This window comes from Scleropages formosus, chromosome 12, assembly GCF_900964775.1.
Source record: "Scleropages formosus chromosome 12, fSclFor1.1, whole genome shotgun sequence".
In the NCBI taxonomy this organism is placed as follows: Eukaryota; Metazoa; Chordata; class Actinopteri; order Osteoglossiformes; family Osteoglossidae; genus Scleropages; species Scleropages formosus.
Window position 1 is genome coordinate 11,140,157 of NC_041817.1, and position 21,253 is coordinate 11,161,409.

At 43.1% G+C, this 21,253-nt stretch overlaps 1 protein-coding gene across 4 annotated transcripts in view; it reads left to right on the forward strand.

The window, feature by feature from the left end:
- bin3 (bridging integrator 3) overlaps positions 1 to 21,253 on the forward strand; it is a 43,282-nt gene that overhangs the window by 12,365 nt on the left and 9,664 nt on the right. For 2 of the 4 annotated variants that reach the window (XM_018744119.2, XM_029256796.1), the window contains exons 3-6: positions 950 to 990; positions 3,951 to 4,012; positions 7,724 to 7,860; positions 12,521 to 12,561. In XM_018744119.2, coding sequence (XP_018599635.1) covers positions 950 to 990; positions 3,951 to 4,012; positions 7,724 to 7,860; positions 12,521 to 12,561 — 281 coding nt within the window. The remainder of the gene's footprint in view (positions 1 to 949; positions 991 to 3,950; positions 4,013 to 7,723; positions 7,861 to 12,520; positions 12,562 to 21,253) is intronic. The other 2 variants (XM_018744122.2, XM_018744120.2) reach the window with 1 other exon arrangement.

Here is a 21,253-nt window from a genome sequence, read left to right on the forward strand (position 1 = left end):
AGACAGCTAGGTAACACCAGAGAGAGTTTGCACTTATCAGATGCAAACACAGCATTAGGCACAACAGAGTGTCGGTGCTGGCGCTGAGGATCAGTCAGTGCGAATGCGTTGACATGCAGGGATTGGTTTGAAGGACCACTGTCTTACCCTTTCCTGTTGTTTTAAATGAGAAAGCTACAATGAAATTATGGAAATGAAATGTCAGTGAAAGCAATGCTTTCCTATAGCACTTTAATAGGTTTACAGTATAGAAGTGCTGGTGTCCCTTTCCTGTTCTCATTTCCCTTTTCTTCAGAATGGAGATGTGCTGATTCAGTATGTTTTCCTTAATGTAATTAGAAATTTCCATTGCTCTATATGTGTGTGTGTGAGTCTGCCATTCTGTCTGTGGTCATGAGTGTCTGCCTGTGTTTCAACATATGTCTGTGGGTGGTGGCTGCCTGTGTGTATGCCTTTGTGTAACTGTGTGTGTTGCTGCGTGTGTCTGCATCTGTCTCTCTCAGCGTGACTGTTTGTTTCTCCTCGTACGTTTCCCTTCCTTTCAGTGCTGGCCTCTTCATCTTTCTCTCTGCGAGAGAAAGCGCACGTCTCTGCATGCATGTATATCTGCGAATGTTTTGTGTGAGAAAATATTGGTTTGTGTATGTATTGCTGTGTGTGTGTATATACATGTCTCTTTGTATTTTTGTGTTTGTGTGTACATGTGAGTTGGCTGTGCTGACTCATTTAGCAGGTGGGGCTTGGCAGCAGTCCTTTCCCTCCCACTGCCCTGGCAAAGGCCTATCTTTCTCGATGGGGAGAGCGGGAGGGAGAGCGAGAGAAGCCATGTCAGCCATTTAACCAGGAGAGCAAAGTGTCCAAAGAGTGTATTGAAAGCAGCACAGTGACGAGCCTTCTCACCTGTGTGTGTGTGTGTGTGTGTGTGTGTGTGTGTGTTCTGTGTCCACAGGTTGAAAGGGACTTCGAACGGGAATATGACAAACTCCAGAAGTAAGTTTGTGTGTCAGATTGCTTTTTTGAATGCTCGTGTCAGAAGCCGCCCACATAAGTATTTCAGCGCACAGTTTCTTTTGTGGGGGGAGGCGTCCGTCCTCTGAGGAAACTGGAAGCTAACAATGGCAGGGAGAAGGAGGACTGGCCATAGGAGCTCAAGCTCAAGTGCTTCCTTTAGCTCGTTGTAGGAGAACCTGGACCAGTATCTGTAATTCAGCAATTTCAATGATTTGTCTGAAACTCTACTTTTTCTGGAATTTTCTGTAGCAAAAAAAAGTTGGGTGCGGAAAGGAACCCTGTTTGGTCCGCAGTCGTTGTTTAAGTGTATGTTGTATAACCGGTGCTGAACGTGCTTCTGGGTGCACTGTGACGCATGGATGATCAAGTCTACCTTCCCCTCCAGGGTTGGCCTAGCGTTCTGACCGAAGACTTATTTGTTCCACCTAATTTGATATCTTCACGTCTTTACGCTGAGTTCTGTTTTGTTATAGCCCTTGAGTTGGGGCATGGTCATACGAGGGTTGCAGTTGAAGCTGAGCATCGCGGGACAGCCCGCTGTACATTTACATTTATTTATTTAACAGATGCTTTTCTCCAAAGCAACTTCCAATAAACTCTATGTAGTGTCATCAGCCCACACACCTTATTCACTGCAGTGACTTACACTGCTAGATACAGTATTAGATACACTACTTACACTGGGTTACTCATCCATACATCAGTGTAACTGACTCTCTCTGTCACTCACACACTGTGGCTGAACCTGAACAGCATGTCTTTGGAGTGGGGGAGGAAACCGGAGCACCTGGAGGAAACCCATGCAGACATGGGGAAAACATGCAAACTCCACACAGACTGAGCGGGGATTGAACCCACGTCCCCTCACACCACAAGGCGCTGTGAAACAGCAGTGCTACTCGCTGTGTCACCGTATAAGGGGAACAGTGTTCGATGGACTCAATCCACCACGTGGGCTCCTTCACCAAGGTGTTGCCACATCTAGCCATCAGCCTGTAACAACATAAAGACCAAACCCCACAATATTAGTCATGTGGCGTGGAGCGGGAAGCCCCGTTTTCACGTTCTGCCATGTGTTGTCTCCCAGCATTCAGAGACACCCAGGGACGGGGGGGGAGGAGGGGGCTTTCAGACTGAGTGGGCTGTGTGCAGGTTTGGGTTTCACGCCGGTTTCTCCATACAGACAGAGATAACAGCACAGCTACATGCCTTGCAGATGAGTAAGGAGGAGTAGTGTGGGGGTGTCAGGGACAGACAGCCCAAGCTTGTGAGGACAATTTTGAGCATGGCTGCAATGGTGACACTGCAATTCATCATCCCTAGCAGAAATTTTAATTTAATTTTGAAAACATCTTACTGTGGGATTTAATCTTTTAGTTCCTTCAAAAAATTTTATATATGACATGCTTGTCAAATTTTGAAAATGTATATTTATGTATTTGAATATTATATAAGAAGTAACCTATAAATAAATTAAATTTTAAAAACCCTAATGACCTGGGCCTTAGGCTTTGGTGTGCCCCCCTGTCTGGGAGTCACTGTGGTGGGTGGCCCCATACTCTGGATTCTAGAGGGCCTTGAGTCTGGCTCATCAGGCACCAGAATGAGCCATTTTCTGCCCACAGTTTGGTGCTGGGAGTCAAGGGCTCAGTGTGAGGAACACGTGGCCACAGCAAAAGAAGGTGGTGCTCAGTGCCATTGTCCTAATGGAAATGTCCTTTAGGAAATGGACACTACACACATCTGGAACTCACCAAGGAGACCTTGGAATGTTGGTTCTTACCACATGCAGAGTTGATTTTTTTTTTTTTTTTCCTTCTTCTTCTTCCCTCCTTTCTTTCCCCCCTCTTTTTATTGAGTCTTTTTTCCTGATTAAATAATCAAATCTTCACAATTAGTGTGACAGCAACCTCTGTGGAGGATCTAAAGAGCACTTAATTTATTTCCTAATTGATGTAAGCAACAGCTCCCCCAGCGCCAGTAATCAAGTAATTGCCAGTGCTAACATCCACAATTTGAACGAGTTTAGGTGTGAGTGTTAACACATCTAATTGAGATGGAGGTGCATGCTGTGTCTGCCAGAGTCTAACAGCCTAATCATTAACTATTACGGGCTTTCCAACTGCGCTACACATTGGGAGTTGAAGATGGGTCCCGCTGGACAGAAGTGTGAAATGGATTGCGCTGGGGGCAGTGACCCCTCCCCCCAAACCACTCCAGCTCTCTGGGGAGCTGTAAGCCAGTGTGCTACCTTTCTCTAGGATGACAGCTGGGTATGTGGTTAACCCAACACCCCAAGCAAAGGGTTCTGTGTAGTTCTGAGTGTAGGCATAGTCTGAAGGCTGGTGTATCATTTGTCATGTGACACCAGTCAAAGGATCTGTGTCAACTTTCCATTATTTGACAAAATAAATGATGCTTGTCATTAGCCTGAGTTATGAACGTATAGTAGTTAGAACTGTTGGGATTAATCTAGATATATGTAGGGCTTTATAACTTGAATTTCAGCAATGAATATTTGCTTTTTGAAGTATTGTCAGGCCTATAACAAGAATAAATGCATAAACTCATCTGTTGCTGATAGTTCTTAAGCAAAGGAGATCTTGCAATTAAACTGGAGACTTATACAATTTTTTAAAATCTTTTTAGCTAACATTGCCTTTTCATTTTTGACACCTGCTTCAGCATTTGGCTTATCATACGATTTATTTGTGGTTATGGATTACCATTGTGCTAATTTAAACAAAAACTGCCCCGAAGTTCAAAATGAACTCACCGTGGAACAGTTCAAGCAGGAGTCTCTTATTTCTTGTCAGAAGCACAGACTAAATGTCTTTGCGACAGGCAGCAATGGTACTTGAAATTTGTGATCAGTGACAGTTATACAGAGAATTATATAGCGGCCTTAACAGCTGATCATTTGCTTCTTTTGTTGACAGGTTGGAAGATCAGACTAAGAAGCTTTATAAAGACATGAAGAAAAGTACAGAAGCTGATACAGGTTGGTCTTGACATGATTTTGGGGGAGGGGATGATTGTAGGCTGAAGACCAGTACATTCTTTTTTTAATGAATCCTATTTCTCTGTCTTTGGAGAGCTAACACACCCTCCCACCCATTATACACAATCTTCTTATACAAACTCACTGATCCAAACTTTTAGTGTGTACTGTTCACCCTGGTATAAACACTGCTACCCTGACATTTTGGTCCATAAGTGCACCAGATCTGGTGTGAAATGTCTCTAACCGTCTGTACAAACCAAACGGGTAACCCACTCAAACCATTAACCAGTCTCACACAAACAGCTGTTCATACACATTGAAGAATGAACGTCACCTCATTTCATGTTAACGTAAAAACTGCATTGTGAGGACATGCACGCCCTTATTTCCGTTTATTTATTTTGCCCTCTTTATGGGCCCAAAGGAAGTTGAAATTTTTAAGGAATGTTGTCAGAAACTGAAAATCTTGAAACTGCTCATTACTAACTTTGCAGTCTGAAGGGTCCCAGTTTGAATCCCGCTCGTGCTGCATTTCCCTTGATCAAGGTATTTATTGTGGATTGACGGCGTAGGAATATCCTGCTATGTAAATAGGTGGATCATCATAAAGTTGATTATCTGACATTGTAAGTCACCTTGGAAAATGGCATGAGCTAGATTGGCAATAACGCAACAAATTTAAGTTTGTAGCTATGTTGATTTTTGCGATGATTATGAATAGTTGAAGTTTGCTGATTTCAAAAATATCACTAGTTCTTCTAGACCACCAGTTTTAGTTGAGCACTTTACATCCATTGGAAGAATCTAGAAGGCACCAGAACATTGTAAAAAGCATCAGATCCTAAAAAGTACTGGAATACTTGATGCTTGGGACCTAGTGCCAAAATTTGCCAAACTTTACAAATTTCAAGAATGTGGAATAGTTTTTTTTTTTTTTTTTTTTTTAAAACTGACACATAGTACGAACTAACTCCAAAAGTATGCTTATTCTAACAAAACTGAATGGAAAATGCCAAAAAAATTGACATAATAAAATTTGTTACATTGTTACTTAAAAAGTGTGAAAGAACTGAAGAGTACTGAGAATTTTGATACACAGAGTTGTGGTAATGGTAAGTGACCATATAAAGTGCTGTAAAAACACTTGTCTGATTTTCTCACGTTTTTTTTCCCCCTACCCAAAGCTTTCTTATGCTATAGTCATCAAAATCATCTAGAACTGATACTCTGTCTGTGGCCATCTTTTCCTGCTGTTTTCCAGTAACTGTCAAAATTATCATGACACTTGGAACATTCATAACACCCAGTTTAGTGTCATAAAGCTGCACGGATAGTTGCACCTCATAGGGGAGACTTGATAATAGAGGCAACTTTTGACAGGGAGGACCATCTTTGTAAAGTTTAACTAATTTTATTAATTCTCGTGTTTGTTTTCAGTGAACTCTAACTAATCTGGGAAGGGATTTAAGATTTTCCTAAAAAATACTGGGAATAGCTTCTTTGACATTTGTCTTACGGAAAGATATTCGGGAGCAAATTAGATTTTGACAGCAGGGGATGATTGTATTTGCTCATCCGAGTTGCCGTGACAGCTGAAACCGGACTCGTTAGCTCATATAACTACCATGCATAATTCAGGCAGAGTCCTTGTTTACTACAAGTTGTCTTGTGGGTTTTCTCCCTGTTTATAAAATCTAAACTTTTTATTTTGAGGGGGGTGTGTCAAATTTGACATCAAAGGTTAAAGTATGTTTCCTTCTACTTTGATACACAAGCTCTGAGCAACTTGTTTCCATAGAGAACAGAAGCTCTTGTCCTAGATTTATTTTCATTTTTGGAATAAGAAACGATATGCCCTTGGTCGATACATCAATCGTCTATACTCTGAGGGTGGAGTATTTTGTGTGGGGAGGGGGGGCTTTTTAATTTCCTTTGTTTTGTGCTCTGGAATATGGGAAGCCTCATCAAAGTAACTGAGGCGTCATCTCCGTCATTCTAATTAATGAAGCCCATCTGTTGCACAGGTCTCCCCCCTTTTACTGCAGATCTGTCCCTGAACTTCCGTTCTGCCCCCATTTACCCAGCGCTGCATTCATCATCTTTCCACTTCAGTCAGTGCTGCTTCTGAAAGGAATGTCGTCGAGACTAAGTGAGAAAACAAAGTATTTCAGCAACCTTTTAAAGACCCCCCCCACTGGGCATTAGTCATTTTTATCATGAAGATGATATTAATTGCATCTGCTTTACCGTAAACAATTTTCAAAAAGAAACTGACTGCCATCTAAATCAGTCTCATAGTTTGTCCAGAATGTGATCTGAAAATCAGTCTACTGTACATGTTTGTGAGCCCATTAATTTTTTTTCTACATGCAGTCTGTCTCTGTTACTGAATTCAGTGTAAACTTGGACAACTGGTAGCGTACTGGTTAGAGCTACTGCCTTTGGATCCAAAAGTCGCTGGTTTGATCCACCTCCGGCTGTAGTACCTCTGAGCAAAGTATTTACCCTAAATTGCTCTAGTAACAATTACCCATCTGTATAAAATGGTAAATAATTGTAAATCTCTTTTGAGAAAGTTGTCAGATAAATGAATAAATGTGAACACGTTATAAATAGTTGTTAAAATAATCAAAATTAAAAGTGAAGACAAAATAAGTCTGGAACTTGCTTCAGGTAGTTTTAAGGTTCAGCACTGGCTATGGACAGCTAGTTTTGGAAATTTACGGACGCAGTGGATTTCGGACGTGTGTATTCCCATTATTAGCATTTGTGCGTGGATGCAGTTAAGTGTTTGATTTGTTACTTTTCTGTATAACCGCAGTGCTGCTGTCAACAATGGATGTGGAAAACAAACTGAACAGGCAGTTAAAATTACAGCTAGTTCAGCAAGTAAACAGAAAAAGCAGTGATATAAGACAAACATAGCTGACTACTTTAGTTAAGATGGTTTAACTGACCACATCAGGTGTATGGTTTTCATTCTGCCCTCTATACCCAGAATTAGTATGCTGAGGAGAACCCAAAGGTTTACCTTAAAAAAAAAAAAAAAAAAAAAAAAAACACTATCTGAGCCAAGCCAAATGTTCTTGATTTCGGCCTCGTAGTCCATGTAAATATCGCACCCTGTCCTTGTCAGCTGCAGGCCCACTTCCGGCTCTGTGCGTTCAGTTTGAAAATGAGAAACCTGACCGAAAACAGCCCTGGCAAAACCTAGATGAGCTTCAAAGTAGTATTTGTCTCAGGCTGGATTCCATGTGCACCATGGCTCTTCTGATGAGTCACGCAGAACTGTCTCTCAGAAGTGGGGTGACCAAGCTGTAAGAAGCGGTGCAAGAGCACAGCGTTGGCCTCATTAGTTCTCACTGTGAAGCAGTGATCTTACATGCTCTGTGTAAGTTTTGTCATGGAATGGCAGTGGTGCAGATGTTATCTCTAATTGGGCCTGGCACTGTTGAAATGTTTATACAGATTCACAGTGCATTTGTGAATATTAATTTCCACCGTGCTCCCAACAACCGACTCCCTCCACTCGAGTACTCACTACTGGCCACTGGTGTCTGCTCCTGTCCAATCCAGCCCCGGTTTAGCACAGACACACAGACCGGAGGACCACATCACAGGCACACTCTGGACCACTTGCGATGTGTCAGTCTGGTTTTGAGCGAAGCAGGGCAGATGAAGCCTCATAGCCTGCTGTTTTTATTACAGCCATGTCCAAAGCTGCTGTGAAGATATCCGCGGACCTGCTGAGCAACCCCCTGTGTGAGCAGGACCAGGCCTTTCTGGACTCCATGACAGCCCTCGACACGGCCATGCGACGGATGGATTCCTTCAACCAGGAGAAGGTTGGTGTTCATACCGTCAGTGTCACTGAACACTGTGACTTGTGTCCCCTACGAAGAGCATTTCAGACTTTTTAAACCCAGTAACTGGGCATTGCTTCACCTTACGTTAGTACATTAATGTGATTGCGAAACCTCTGAATCGAAAAAGCATCTTACTCACGCCTCTTCTATTTTCTTCCATCCCCACTAGTCTCTTGACCTTATTTTTGATAGGTGGGTCTGGGGGTGTCCCTTTGCATTTCATTGATCTTTTAGTGGCATGTCAGTGTGACGGAGACATGTGGCTTAATGCATTGGTGACTCACTCAGGAAGTTTAAAATAACACTTGCTCTCCGTTGATTCCACTTCATAGTGTCACAGTACAGTTTCATGGGATCTGGGTGTCCCTCGGATCAGCTGTACTCATTTCCAAGAGCTCTCTTTTTTTTTCCCACCAGCTGGGGTTTTGTTTCTGTTGTGTTTTTTTTTTTTTTTTTTTTTTTTTTAGGAATAAGTACTGTTTACTGCAGCATTTGATTAAACTCACAACTTAAAGGTAATTGCAAAGGGAATTGTAGAAACATTGAAAATAAAGTATCTGCAGGGCATCAGACATTTTTCTTTTAAAAGCCAGTGAAATCGCAGAGGAAATAATCTTGGGTCTTTTGAAGATGCATATGAAGTCAGTTATGAAGAACCTACTGACATTCGCCACTTTTCCAGCTATAGCTGTGATAGGCATACCGAGTAGTTTTTTTTTTTTTTTAAAAAAAAACCCAAGTATGTTGCAGGTCTGCAGATTCACTTTAGTGTTTCCCTTTAATGAATTGACACCACATTCCTGTTGTTATACTCAACGCAACACTGCGGTATCCCTTCCCTTATTGAAACGGTACCCGTTATTACAGGATCCAAACACACAGACTCCATCCAGACTCAAAACATGTGCTACATCTAGGCAATGGGAAGCTCTAGTGACAAAAAGGGCACCTTAAGTTATTTCGTATTTCATCATCGAGACAGAAATCTCTCAAACTCTATATGTAACCCCTCCTCCTGTAGGAGGAAGGTAACCCCATTAGGCTCTTGTGTTAAGTGAGACCAAATCCCCTCCACAAGAGCTGCTCAGTCAATGCTTTAGTAAAGAAAGGCATGGCTTCACGGCCTGGATGAGATCTGGCTTTGCAGAATGTAAATGTTGCTGTCCGCCCGAAGGATATGTGTAACTGTGAAAGTCCAAGACATTGCATCGTTATGCGGCTGAACTCTAGAGACTTGCACGGGCAACTGTTATGCAAAGTACATTTGCGAATAAATAATGAAACCTCCCAACCGACACTTCCTCTTCTTGGGCAGATTGGGTATGAGTAAACGTTCTCGCAGCAGATTTTTGAATCAGCCGTCATCCGCCTTTATAGATGAAAATCTGGTAAAGCAGCACATGGAGGCTGTGTACCGTGTTCTACACACCTACAATTCAGTGCAAAATAAAATAGCGCCTATTAAAAGAATAATACTCCACACCATGTGCAGAGAGTACAGTTCGTTTCATAGTGAGATATTTTTTCCTCCATTTTCCACTGATATTCCACCGACGTTTTCTTGGGTCAGAATCCTAAGGCATTTTTTTCCGCCTCTTTCACTTCTCCCCAGAGTTCCCGTAACCCTCATAACCTCCACTTTTGCCAAACTGGAAAGTCCATCTCCTAAGCATAGGAATGTGGATTCTTATAGGCAGATGTCTTAAGCGTGAATGGATTTTCTGCCACTCAGCAGACGTGGACCGTGTGTTTCGGTGCCGGGATGTATGCATCACTTTCGCTGCGTAGTTCGCCGATTAAAGGTGAGTCCACCCGTGCTGTATCGCAGGAGCGGAAGACTGGGCTTCCCACTTCGCTCTGCCGGGTTTGGTCTTCCTCTCGTGATGGACTCAGCCAGTGTGAGCCCAGTGCAGTCATACCCGTGAAGGCTGGGGTTAGAGTCACGAGTTGTGCACAGTTTGAGTCAATTGGCAAGGCCAGCCGTGAGCTTGCTCATCATCTTGGGACCAGTTTGCTTATATGCATACGGTTCAAGCTGTGGATGTCCGCTGTCAACAGAACTCCTGTTTTCTGCCGCCCGTGAATTCAGCCAGTTGCAACAGCTTGCTTATAGTCCAAATTTTTGACTGCAGGTCTTCATATCTTAAGGAATTTTTTGTTTTCCAAGTTATTATTTTGAGTTTATGTCTGGCTTGAAATCCACAGAGCAGAGTTTGTCCTGTCTGACTGGACCTTTGCTCTTGGACAGGAATGAGTAGGAGTGTGGTGCAGGTGTTTCCAGACCACAGATGTCCACATGGAGGGTTGATGTAGACATCAGATCTTCTGGATTTCTCCTTGGCAGGTCAGATCTGGCCAAGCTCAATTTTCTAGGTTATCAGAAAAGCAGCTTTAAATACTCCATAAATGCATACAAATTCAATACAATAATACAATAAACAATACAAATTATGAGATAGCTGATAGCGTAGTGGTTAGAGCTGCTGCCTTTGGATCCAAAGGTCGCTGGTATGAACGCCACCTCCAGCTGGTGTTCCCTTGAGCAGTTCCCTTGAGTTCCCATAAATTACTCCAGTAAAATTACCCTGCTGTGTAAAGGGGTAAGTAATTGTAAGTAGCTTAACATTGTAAGTTGCTCTGGAGAAAAGTGTCAGCTAAATGTGAATTCATTCTTATTTGTCCATGTTTTTTAAGGGGTTTTGATCTCTAAGCATGACGGCATTAGAAGAACCCGTTTGTAAGCTTCATTCAATCTATGGTGTAAAGTACTTCTGCTACCCCATCTTAATATCAGCTTCTCTAGCTTTTATGTGCAGGCCCTACACCCTGGTTTCAGCCACTGTGTGAGTGAGGTGTGGTGAGAATGGACCATATTACTGGTTCCACCAACCCGCAGTGTCTCAGCTGTCAGTTTAATGGCTCTGAATCTCACAGGCAGCCCAGGCTCCCTGCTGCGCAGCATGCGCTGCTTTCTAGGTGCTGCGGCAGATTTCAAGCACAGCACCTCACAGCTGCAAACAGAGATGTATAGCCGTAGGCAGGGTGGGAGGTGGGGGGGGGGGACAAGCAGGAGAACGTGCAGAGATAATGAAGGCAGGAGCGGGGTCCAGCTCTATGTTTATTTGTGTGTTTAAAGCAGCCGCTGGTGAAGCGTTGGGCCTGCGGCGCCGTGCTGGCCAGCCGCAGCGCCGGCGCCTCGAGGACGCTCACAAGTGGAAGTGGCGAGGAGCGCAGCGGCCGGGGCTGCGATGCACGCTGGGTATCGATTTCTCCTCGCCAGGCGGATGGGGGGGGGGGTGTATTTTTGGGAGGCCTGCGCGCCCGGGCGGCCTCTGGCCTGTGACTCACAGAGACTGCTGCTGGAGCAGTGGCCTCAGGCGCTGCTGGGCCCTCGCTGGAACAGCCCCAGCTCTCCACACTAAAAGGGCACTGGCTTGCTCTGGCAAATCTGCATGTTGGCTCTCTCTCTCTCTCTCTCTCTCTCTCTCTTGCTCTGTCTCGCTTGCTCTCTCTTCAGCGCAGCAGCTACAGCATGAGCTTTCATTTCACCAAGCTTTTTTCTCTGTTTGAAATGTCGATTGGTGCTGATAAGCAAGATTGGCTTTATTTATTTATAACATGCGTTCTTACCCCCCCCCCCGCCTCTCCAGGACTAGATTTTGAATTGTTTTTAACATTCACATTCAGATTTTTTTCTTAAGTTCCCCCCTTGACTACCATTTTCCTGTTCATTGTTAGGAAACAGTGCGTAGCAGACGAACATTTGGTTGTCAGGGTCCTGGGTTATGTATATGATGACACATTCATAATGATGGCCAGTAAGTTTATATTATTAAGTGCATGTTTTATGCTTTGTACTCGTGTATCCCCTCCCTAGTCACCACTACCTTAAATACTTGTATGACTTACTTCATAGTGCCTCATCTTTGGCTTATATCACTTTTTTTTTTTTTTTTTGGAGGGGTTCTCAGAACAGTTTTCAGGGTAATTGATGGCCTTCATGGGCTGTTGCTCCCATACAGATACATTGTTTGTCTCCATTTATCCCCCCACACCACCTTCTCCTAAACTCTGCACATGCTTCATTTGGTTCAGGCAAGAAAAAAGAAAATGCAGAAAATATAAACTGTTATTGTTAAAATGTTTGTTTGCAAGAAAACTTTCATCTTGTTAAGCATCCCGCCCTCCGCAGGGCTTGGAATCAGTGGGGCTTTCCTTTCATGTCCCTCCCCAGACAGCTGGGTCCTTTTGTTATATGCGGCACATGAATATTCAGGGTCTGATCCTGAGGGCCTCTGTACAAGAAGACTGGATGCAATAAAAGTTTTTGTACCCTCCCCTTGATTTACGAGAATACAGCTGAGCCTTTGAGTAGAGCAAGAAATAAATAAATAAAACGGAAAAGCAAAACTGCTAATTGTTTATGGCTGTGATATCCGTCTGTCGGTGAGCGTTTGAGTAGTGCTCAGAGCTCCGTGGAGCCTTTGTTCATCAAGTTTAGTGCAGTTTTCTGAACTGAGGAGGTTCTCATTCAAAGGCGAAACCACTCTCTGTGGTCGTCGTCCTTGTGGTGGCTGTTTGGTGCGGTGTTTTGTATCAGCTCTCTCCATTATTAACCTTTGTGCCATCTGCTCCACAGGTGAACCAGATCCAGAAGACGGTAATCGATCCTCTCAAAAAGTGAGTGTGTATATTGTCACATTCTTCTGCACCCAGTTGCCGAACACACTGTGCCTTTTACGCTGCTCTCGCTCTCTATGTGAGCAGGATGAGAGCTGGGGTGGCTGGGGTTAAGAAAGGCCTTTAAATGAGGCTGAGGGGACAGTAAAACAGCAGAGGGAGCAGCGCTGCGGTGGTGGTGTGTCTGGAAAGACAGTTTATTTGGCTCCCCGCCCCTCAGCCGTGTCCGTGCGCTCCCTGTCAGACTGCCCTCCCTAGGCAGGCCTCCGGGGAGGGGCCCGGAAGAGGAAGCAGCGCCTTAACGAGCGTTCGGAAGACAGGCGTGGGATCCTTCTGTCGGCCTGACCACTCCCTCCACCGCCCCTGCACTGTCTGTCTGCGTGTGTGTCTCTGTCTGTCTCCCTGTGTGTGTGTGTGTGTGTGTGTGTGTGTGTGTGTGTGTGTGCGCGCGCGCGCGCGCGCATTCTGCACTTGAGAAAACTAATATCTCTTTATGTTGTCAGCAGTCTACATGTGAGCAAGAGTTCGCTTCATGCCTGTCCTGCAGTGTGTTCATGACTGTAATCCAATACTCGAAGCAAGCAGCACTGCTTTACTTTTAAGGACTGATAAGCTTTAGGGTGTGTCTGTCTGTCTGTCCTTCTTCCATTTTCTTCTCTGCGTTCTTTTGTGTGTATCTGTCTCTTGTTTGGAATTTTGTCTCTGCCTGCCTCTGTGTATCGCTTTCTGCCTGTCTCTCTATCTTTGTGTGTGCAATCACACACATGCGCACACATGCGCACACACACACACACACACACACACACACACAGAGTGCCCTCCCCCTCTCTGCGTGTTCTGGTGGCGGTGCTGTGACAGGATGGAATGGTTCTAATTTCCTCTTCCTGGTGGGCGGCGGGCGGACGTGTGGGCAGACTATGAAGGTGGCAGCAGGCCCAGCTTCCTGGGCCAGAATCAGGGGATTGGTCAGAGGATGGGACTGTCCCAGGACAACACACACACGTGCACAGACACGCACCTTCTGGAGGGGGTTTGTGTACAGAGGTTTAACACTCTGACTCTGGAATCACAGCATTGCTTTGGAACTTGCCCAGTTCCTCTCGGCAGTTATGTTAGATATTCGGAACTTAATCAAGGTAAATCAGATTGCTGATGAACAGACATGTTAACCAGCTTTTCTCCTGCAGCATAACACAGATAAACCTTTTACATCAAGACCCGATGACTGGCTCATTGGTGGCTCGTTAAAGCAGGGTCTTAAGAAATAACTGTGTACTTTAAGCCACCATACATTAAGTCCTCCCTCTTTACAAAGATTTCCATTAGTAAGGAAATACTGGTTATTTGTGTTTTCCTTTGTTTTTCAATATTTTCCCCCTCATTTTCTTTGTCTGCAAGAAAAGGTGAAGCATCTTTAATGGGAGTAGAAATTGACCAAGCATGGCAAGAGTAGCTTGTTAATGGACAAGCGTGTTTGTCTGCTAATTACAATCACTAATTTGGCTGTTGAGTAGTCCCCACCCTTCTCTGCTGTGGCTCTTAGTTAAATAATCAGTTTTTTTTTTTTTTAAAATCTTAAATAAGTCAATGAATGGTTCTTGAAATACTGCGCCACTGGCTCTTTCAGTAACAACAACTTCTAATGTGATTTTTTTTTTTTTTTTTTTTTTTTTGTAATGAAAGAAATACATTTGTGGGGGGGAAATAAATGCCAGTGCTTCTGACACACAGATTTACATGTTTAGCTGGTGTCTTGTTTTTGCATTAACTTAGTACCTAATTGCAAACACACATACATCCCTGCATGTTGGCTGAACGCAAGCTATACCGAGCCACACTAAAAAAATAAAGTTCTGAGTTTCGGATACCAAACATCATTACTTTATCTCTTGCTACCTCTGTCATGCACATTCTCTCTCATTCTTTCTGGGATACTCAGACACTTGCTGTCCTCAGGGTTGGTCGATGACATCACCATGTTTACAAGGAAGAGGGAGGGCAGGGGGTGCGTAGGCACACAACTGTGTGTTATCTGGGGTTTGGCTCCAGACCCTTTCAGCGCTGTTGCTCCCGAAGTGCAGAGGGTGTGCGACTAACTCCAACGAGAGCTGGCAGACACGGGCCCTTCCAGTTGCACAGGTTTGGTGGGGCTAATGATTGCCCCAGTGTACCCTGCTTTTTGGGATTTATCCCTGAGAGCAATTTGATTGGGAACTAGTGATGAGATTGTCTCTCTAGCATAACTGTCCAGAGTGTCATGGCCTTTCCAGTGATGATTTTCCTTTACATTTGACAAGAGGAACTTCTTCCACTTCAATGGAAGTTTTTCTTGTGTTGAGTTTAAGGCATAATTAAATATCTGTTAAAATAGTTCTGTAATGATCTTCTGGGGGTTGTTTTGTGTTGAAGGGTAGATGCGGTTTGTGAATTTCTCGAGCATTTTACAAAGATTTTCTGGCACCTGGGTAAACCCTGTAACGTAGAGGTCAGGGTCATTGCGAAGGGAAGGTTTGAATTTTGCTCCCACTGTAATGTCTTCGAGCAAGGTGCTTACCTTAAACTGCTCCAGTAAAAATTACCTAACTGTATAAATGGGTAAATTCTTGCAGGTAGCTGAGAATAAAACTTCACACTGCAAGTGGCCTTAGTGAAAGATGTCAGCAATGTAAATACAATAATTTGTGAGCGTGATCTAATTGCAGAGAGTTCAAGGAAGATCTATTTCAGTGAACTGTGGGATTTTGTAGATTTTTATCATTTGACGACCTAACTTTTATTTTGAAAAGTTAAAGAAAAGCATGACTTGTGCTTACAAAAGAAAATATTAAAAAAGAAAGCCTGAAAAACGTGATCGTTGAGTATTGTTATGTACACCTTTGCCCTATTCAGAAGCAGTTTTTCACCTCCAAGCAGACACCGTTACGGTCCATTGTCATCCTATCATTGGTGTGAAACCTTTGCATCGGAGTTGGATAAAGACAAGTTGCAGCACAGCAGAAAGTACCCTTACAGAAGTCAAGGCAAAGAGTCTGGGTGTTTATTTTAGGGGATTATTTTCCGTTTGACTTGCTTTGGTTGTTCTCTGTTAGATAGAACGCTCATGTGGTCGGAGTGGCACCCAGACTGCTGCCCTGTGGGTTTGTGATCTGTGGACTTGGCCACTGCAGACAAAAAAGGACACTATTTCTACCCTGTTGCTTGACGCACCCAGACCTGGGCTCTTTTCTTTCTCCACGGGCCCGCGTGGCGGGGAGATACGCACTCCCGTCCAAATAGCAAGGTGTAAATATAGCTGTCCAGCAGGCTGGCCCATGGGTGTGCTCCAGAGCAGGGATCAACCAGGGATGGTGTGGCTTGACTGGCCCAGAGTAGAGTGCAGGCTGTCATTAGGCAGTGCCTGCAACAGGGCCCTGTCGGTGCGTACAGTGTTACTGTCGCTTAGCCGAGTGATCCCGGCCGCCCCACTGGTGCCTGGGGCCCGTTCCCTTCTACTAACTGTTCTCCCCTGGGTTCTCGTCCAATGCTGACAAAAGCAGTTGTACGAGAGCCTGATATAGCCCGCAAGGATTACATCCAATGGCTACATTGGGGATTGCGGCTAATCTAGTTAGCCGTCTTCTCCCAGTAGTAGTTTGCGATCGTTTGTCCGCACCGTCTGCGCAGGCCGTCGGAGACGGAGCAGAGAGCCCTCGGGACGTGCAGACTGTGGAGGTACTGACTCTGACGACGCTGCCTCTGAGACGTGCTCATCCCGTTTGGAGGACTAACACAGTTCATGTTTTGTCTTTCAGACTCCTTTGTTTCTGTCCCATGGAGGCCTGTACGTCTGCGGCCCGTTAGCGCAGCGCAGTGCAGTGCTTCCTTCACCAGTGTTTCCCTGTGCCTTCGCCAAGCACAGTGTTTTTATGAGACGGCCCAGTTTCTTGGAACCGTCTTTCTCTTTGTGGTTCTGCCAGTCCGGGCCAATCAGTCTTGAGCCTTGATGGTCCCGCCACTGAAATTGGTACAGCTGCTTGATAACATGAAATTGCTGAGTCTCCCTGAAAGAGTCCTACAGGACAAACGACAATGAAGTAACTCCCGAAACGGCATTTCCAGTTCCTTTTTCCTTCCCTGCCGGCAGTGAGAATTAAGATCCGTGTAGTGGTTTATGACAACAAAGCAACTGGAGGGAAACTCTGTCCAAGTTAACCGGAGGTCTGGAATGAGCTGTAAAATGTTGCGGGAGCATCAATGGGGGCTCAGCTGCGCTGGGGCGTACGATGAAACAGTGAGGCAGCAAGGAGCGAGGTGTGCTGAGGAGAATTCAACTACCTGCACGAGCGGTGATGAAACCGGTGATGAGTACGCCCGTGCCAGGAGGGTGCTTACGTAATCCCCAGGTACTTGGAGTGTTTGTGTGCTTTTGAGAGCGAGAGTGCAGGAACGCACACAACCTGCGGGAGCGGCATATAAATAGAGGCAGCGTGGGCCGCTGGGCCGGGCCGGGCTCGGCCCAATGACGTCGCCGCGGCAACAGAGGGCCGCTCCCTTCTCTGCTTCCTGTGGGGAAACGATTCTCGGCTTGTCGGAGCAAGCAGCGCAGGTCGTCTCCCAAGACGCCCTCCTCCTTCCTCTACCCTAGGGCCCACTTTCAATTATTGGGCCCCAGGGAGGCCTCTTATGTCACAGGCATTCCCCATGTTGGTGGAGCCCACCCCTCAATTAAACTGGTTGTTACTGGATATTTTTATGAATGAAATATGAAAAATGCCCCTTCACACTACAGTGTTACGGGAGATCATACATGCCGCATATTGTAGAAAGTGACACATTTTTAAAGGCATATGTTTTACATATATACTAGGCATACCTGTAAAAACATCACACACGGGGGAAAAAAAAAACATTTACCTTTAAAACATGATTTATGATTTTGAAACAGAGGTGATTATCACTTACACTTATTCCATTACTGGAGAAATTGTGCTTTTCAGAATACTTTTTGGCAACAATACTTTTTGCTTAAGTACATTTGTAAAGAAAAAAATGTACTTTTTCTGGCACCATCTTTTTTAATTTAGAATTTTTCGCCTTTAATGTTTCAGCTTTCCTGAAAAACCAATCAAGTCACTTCTAGTGTGAACCATTATTAAGAGCTACTGTTTGTCAGCTGAGTTCCCAATTTTTTTCAAAAATTGAGCACTGAATTATATAAGCTTTTAAGCGTTTTTAATTCATTTTATGAATTTAAGTTAAGCATATTGATTGTTTAACAGAAGTAGCATTTTGCATTTCAGTAACATAAACAGCAAGTGTTTGAGAAGAACTTTATTCATGTTGAAACACAAAGTCATTTAAACCCTCTCATTACTGACAGAAGTATTTTTATTTGCTTATAACTGCTCATAGAGTGTTGTAATTACATTTTAGAACTGAGCTTATAAAGTTTGGAAAGCCGTGTTAACAGTTAATACGTTCAGATCACATTTAATTTACTAATTTAATGTCGCATTATCGAGAGAGTAATACATGCATTTTCGTCTGTGTATGTATTTTTTGGAGGTTGAATGTTTTTTGTTTTGATGAAATATAATGGCTTGTAGCCTGACGGTTGTTTGTTAGAATTCTGCTCCTGCTACTGTTATATTACCTTTGAGCAATGCATTTACCCATAATTGCGGCAGCATAAATACTCTGCGGTATAAATAGGAAAACAGTTGTAAATTGCTTCGGATAAAGGTTGTCAGCTAAATGGCACACGTATGATATAACCCTTCATTTTGGGTACCAGGTTCAAATCCTTGCGGTAGTAACCTTGAACAAGGTCAAATTTCCTAACTCTGTAAATGATAAGTAATTAAAGTAGCTTAGTAGCTAACTTTGTCATTTATCTTGGGTAGAGACATTGGCTAATTAACAGTAAATAACTTTACATTTACATTTATTCATTTAGCAGATGCTTTTCTCCAAAGCTACTTCCAGTGACCTCTATGTAGTGTTATGAGCCCACACACCTTATTCACCAAGGTGACTTACACTGCTAGATACACTACTTACAGTGGGTAAGTAGATACAATGGGTAAGTACAATACCTAGGAGACTGTGGTTAACAATATCTAATTTTATGGGCTCAACAGATTTAATTAATGGGAAAAAAAATATATAATTTTTTTTCCTATGAGTTAAAATTATGCTGAAGCATCTTAATGGTGTTAGTGATAAAGAATATGAAAAAGCCTTATTTAAATTAAAGTAACTTGATACATTAGTAGCTCTTTAGACAAGTATTTTTACTCAAGTAATTTTCATATTATCAGTACTTGTATTACTTTTGGCTACCATCTCTAGTTTTGTACTATTCATATATACACATAACCTATTGTTATTTTTCTTTATTTCAACAAGGGCTCTTTTTCACGTTGGATGCATAAGGCTTTTTATTTACTAAACTTCTTTGTATTGTGGGCATCCAAATTGTTCAAAGTGATTTATTCCATAAAAAAGTAATGAACATGGCATGACTGGTTTTAAGAATTCTTCTTGGATGCGGCATTTTTTCCATTATCTGGAAAGTTTGGGGTCAATTATGAGAGCTGTAACACGATTTAATTCAGTGTATTGAACGGTTTCAATATATGTCACAGCACTGAGTCACTGAAAAGCAAGAGTTTGTTACAGTTATATGGTGTAAATTGCCAGTGCAATAAAACATCATAATTGAATTAGTGTTTCTGGTATTTTTTACCATTCCTGTACAGAATAAAAATATACAGTAAATAATATAAAGTAATGAGGACCAGGCCCCTACCCCTAATTTTGGGAGTCCAGGGAAGAGCTATGTCTTGGTATACATGACACGAGTCTTGCTTTCGTTTTAAATCTTTGAATATTTGAATGTTATGGGGAAGGTGTTTGGCCCAGAGGGTTCACCTGATCACTTAGAATGGCTGCTTATATTTAGGCTATTATTTGACCTTGAACATTCATTGAGCTCCCATGAGGGGGCCACGTTTAATAGCAACAGACAGTGGAGGTTGAGGAAGTCCTTTGGTTGTTTTCCAAGAAGACCCTTCTGAATGATGGAGTGAGAAAAAGAGCAGTAGTCTTACCATACTACTTTCATCCACTGTTTGGTGAACCGGGATTTGTGCCCATTGCGCCACAGTGTGTCTTTGCACAATGGTCTTGGATACAAACAGTTCCTAAAGGGGAGCCTGACCAGCTTTACAGTTTTTGTAGAGACTTGGTCACAGAGGTGTGGACTAAGTTCAGTGGTAATTTTTAAGGCTGTTGGTTGGCGGCTCTTAAACTCCCTCCAAAGTCCCCTGGGTAGCGTTAAACTGTTTGCAATTACTTACCCGTTTAGACATTCGGTTAATGTATACTGTAGCAATGTATGGTAAGTATCTTGCTCAAGGGTGCTATAGCTGGAGATGGCGTTCATACTCGCGACCTTTGGCTCCAAAGGCAGCAGCTGTAACCACTACGCTACCAGCTGCCCGAACACTCTTACAGTTAAGTTTTTCATTTGTTGTCGTGATACATCAAAGAGTATACATATAAAACATGTTGATGTGATTCTCAGTAGTTTCCTCACTGCATTAATGTCATGCATTAAATAATTTGACAGTTTTTATGAGAATGGTACAAATGGGTACCAATCATTTGGCCTCTTGGGTTATTGTCTCATGTTGCAATATTATTTTGTATGTGATAAGGGACCTCATTTAAGAAAAGACTTTTTTTTTTTTTTTTTTTTTTTTTTTTTTTAAGTGCAAATTTGAGAAGTATTTGATGAAATAGATTATAATGCCTGTCATATCTCAGGTTTTTTTTTCGTAAAATGAAAAACTTCTGTATTCTAGTAAGACTATATAATGTAGTCATGTAAAATAAGTAGGAATTGATTTGTACCTTTATCAAGTGAATATTTGCAGTTTTTGTTAACTTCAAACAATTCTTTTTTGTATTTTCATTGCTTTGTTTTATAGGTATACAATTCTTACTCTTTCAGCCATCAAATAAGGCTGGAAGTAATGTTGGATTGCTGATCACTGGATTATGTGGTGGATTTTATGACTTTGCACCTCTTGGAGTGAACCAAATACATGTGGATGTTTGTTGCCAACTTCCAGCAAAACCGTGGAGTTACACACGAGAACACGTTACATTCAGAACGCTGATGGCAAGTGCCGTTCCCACTCGAGTCATTGTCGGTGTGACTGCTGATGTTTAAGGTGGTACTTTTCGAGCTTCTTTAAAAATCCTCCATCCTAACTTCTCGAAGCAGCTGACTTGCCTTTGACAGTGTTTCCCAGTAAATCCAGGCAGAAAACCAGTGTGTTAGAGCAAAGTCCCAGGATGAGGCGCTGCCTCTTGTTGCTAAGTTACAGATGAGTGTCTCCTATTTTTAGTGTCTGCTGAACTTCATGATTCTCTCCTTAAGCCTATATTTGTTCTTTAATAAATGAAATGCCCCTAAATTAGCTTTGCTGTGTCACCTGTGCTGTAGTAATTAGCTCAGGAGCTGCATTACCGTGGCTGTATTGTCATACTTGATGTCTCTGTTGCATGCCTTAGGCAGGGCCACGTTTGTGTTTGAACGAGTACACTTTCTCAGTCTTTGTTGCTCAGCTGGCTGCATTCACATGGTCTCAGAATCTTGCTTGCTGCACTTTCTCCAAAAAAATCCCACAGCTCCACAAAGTAA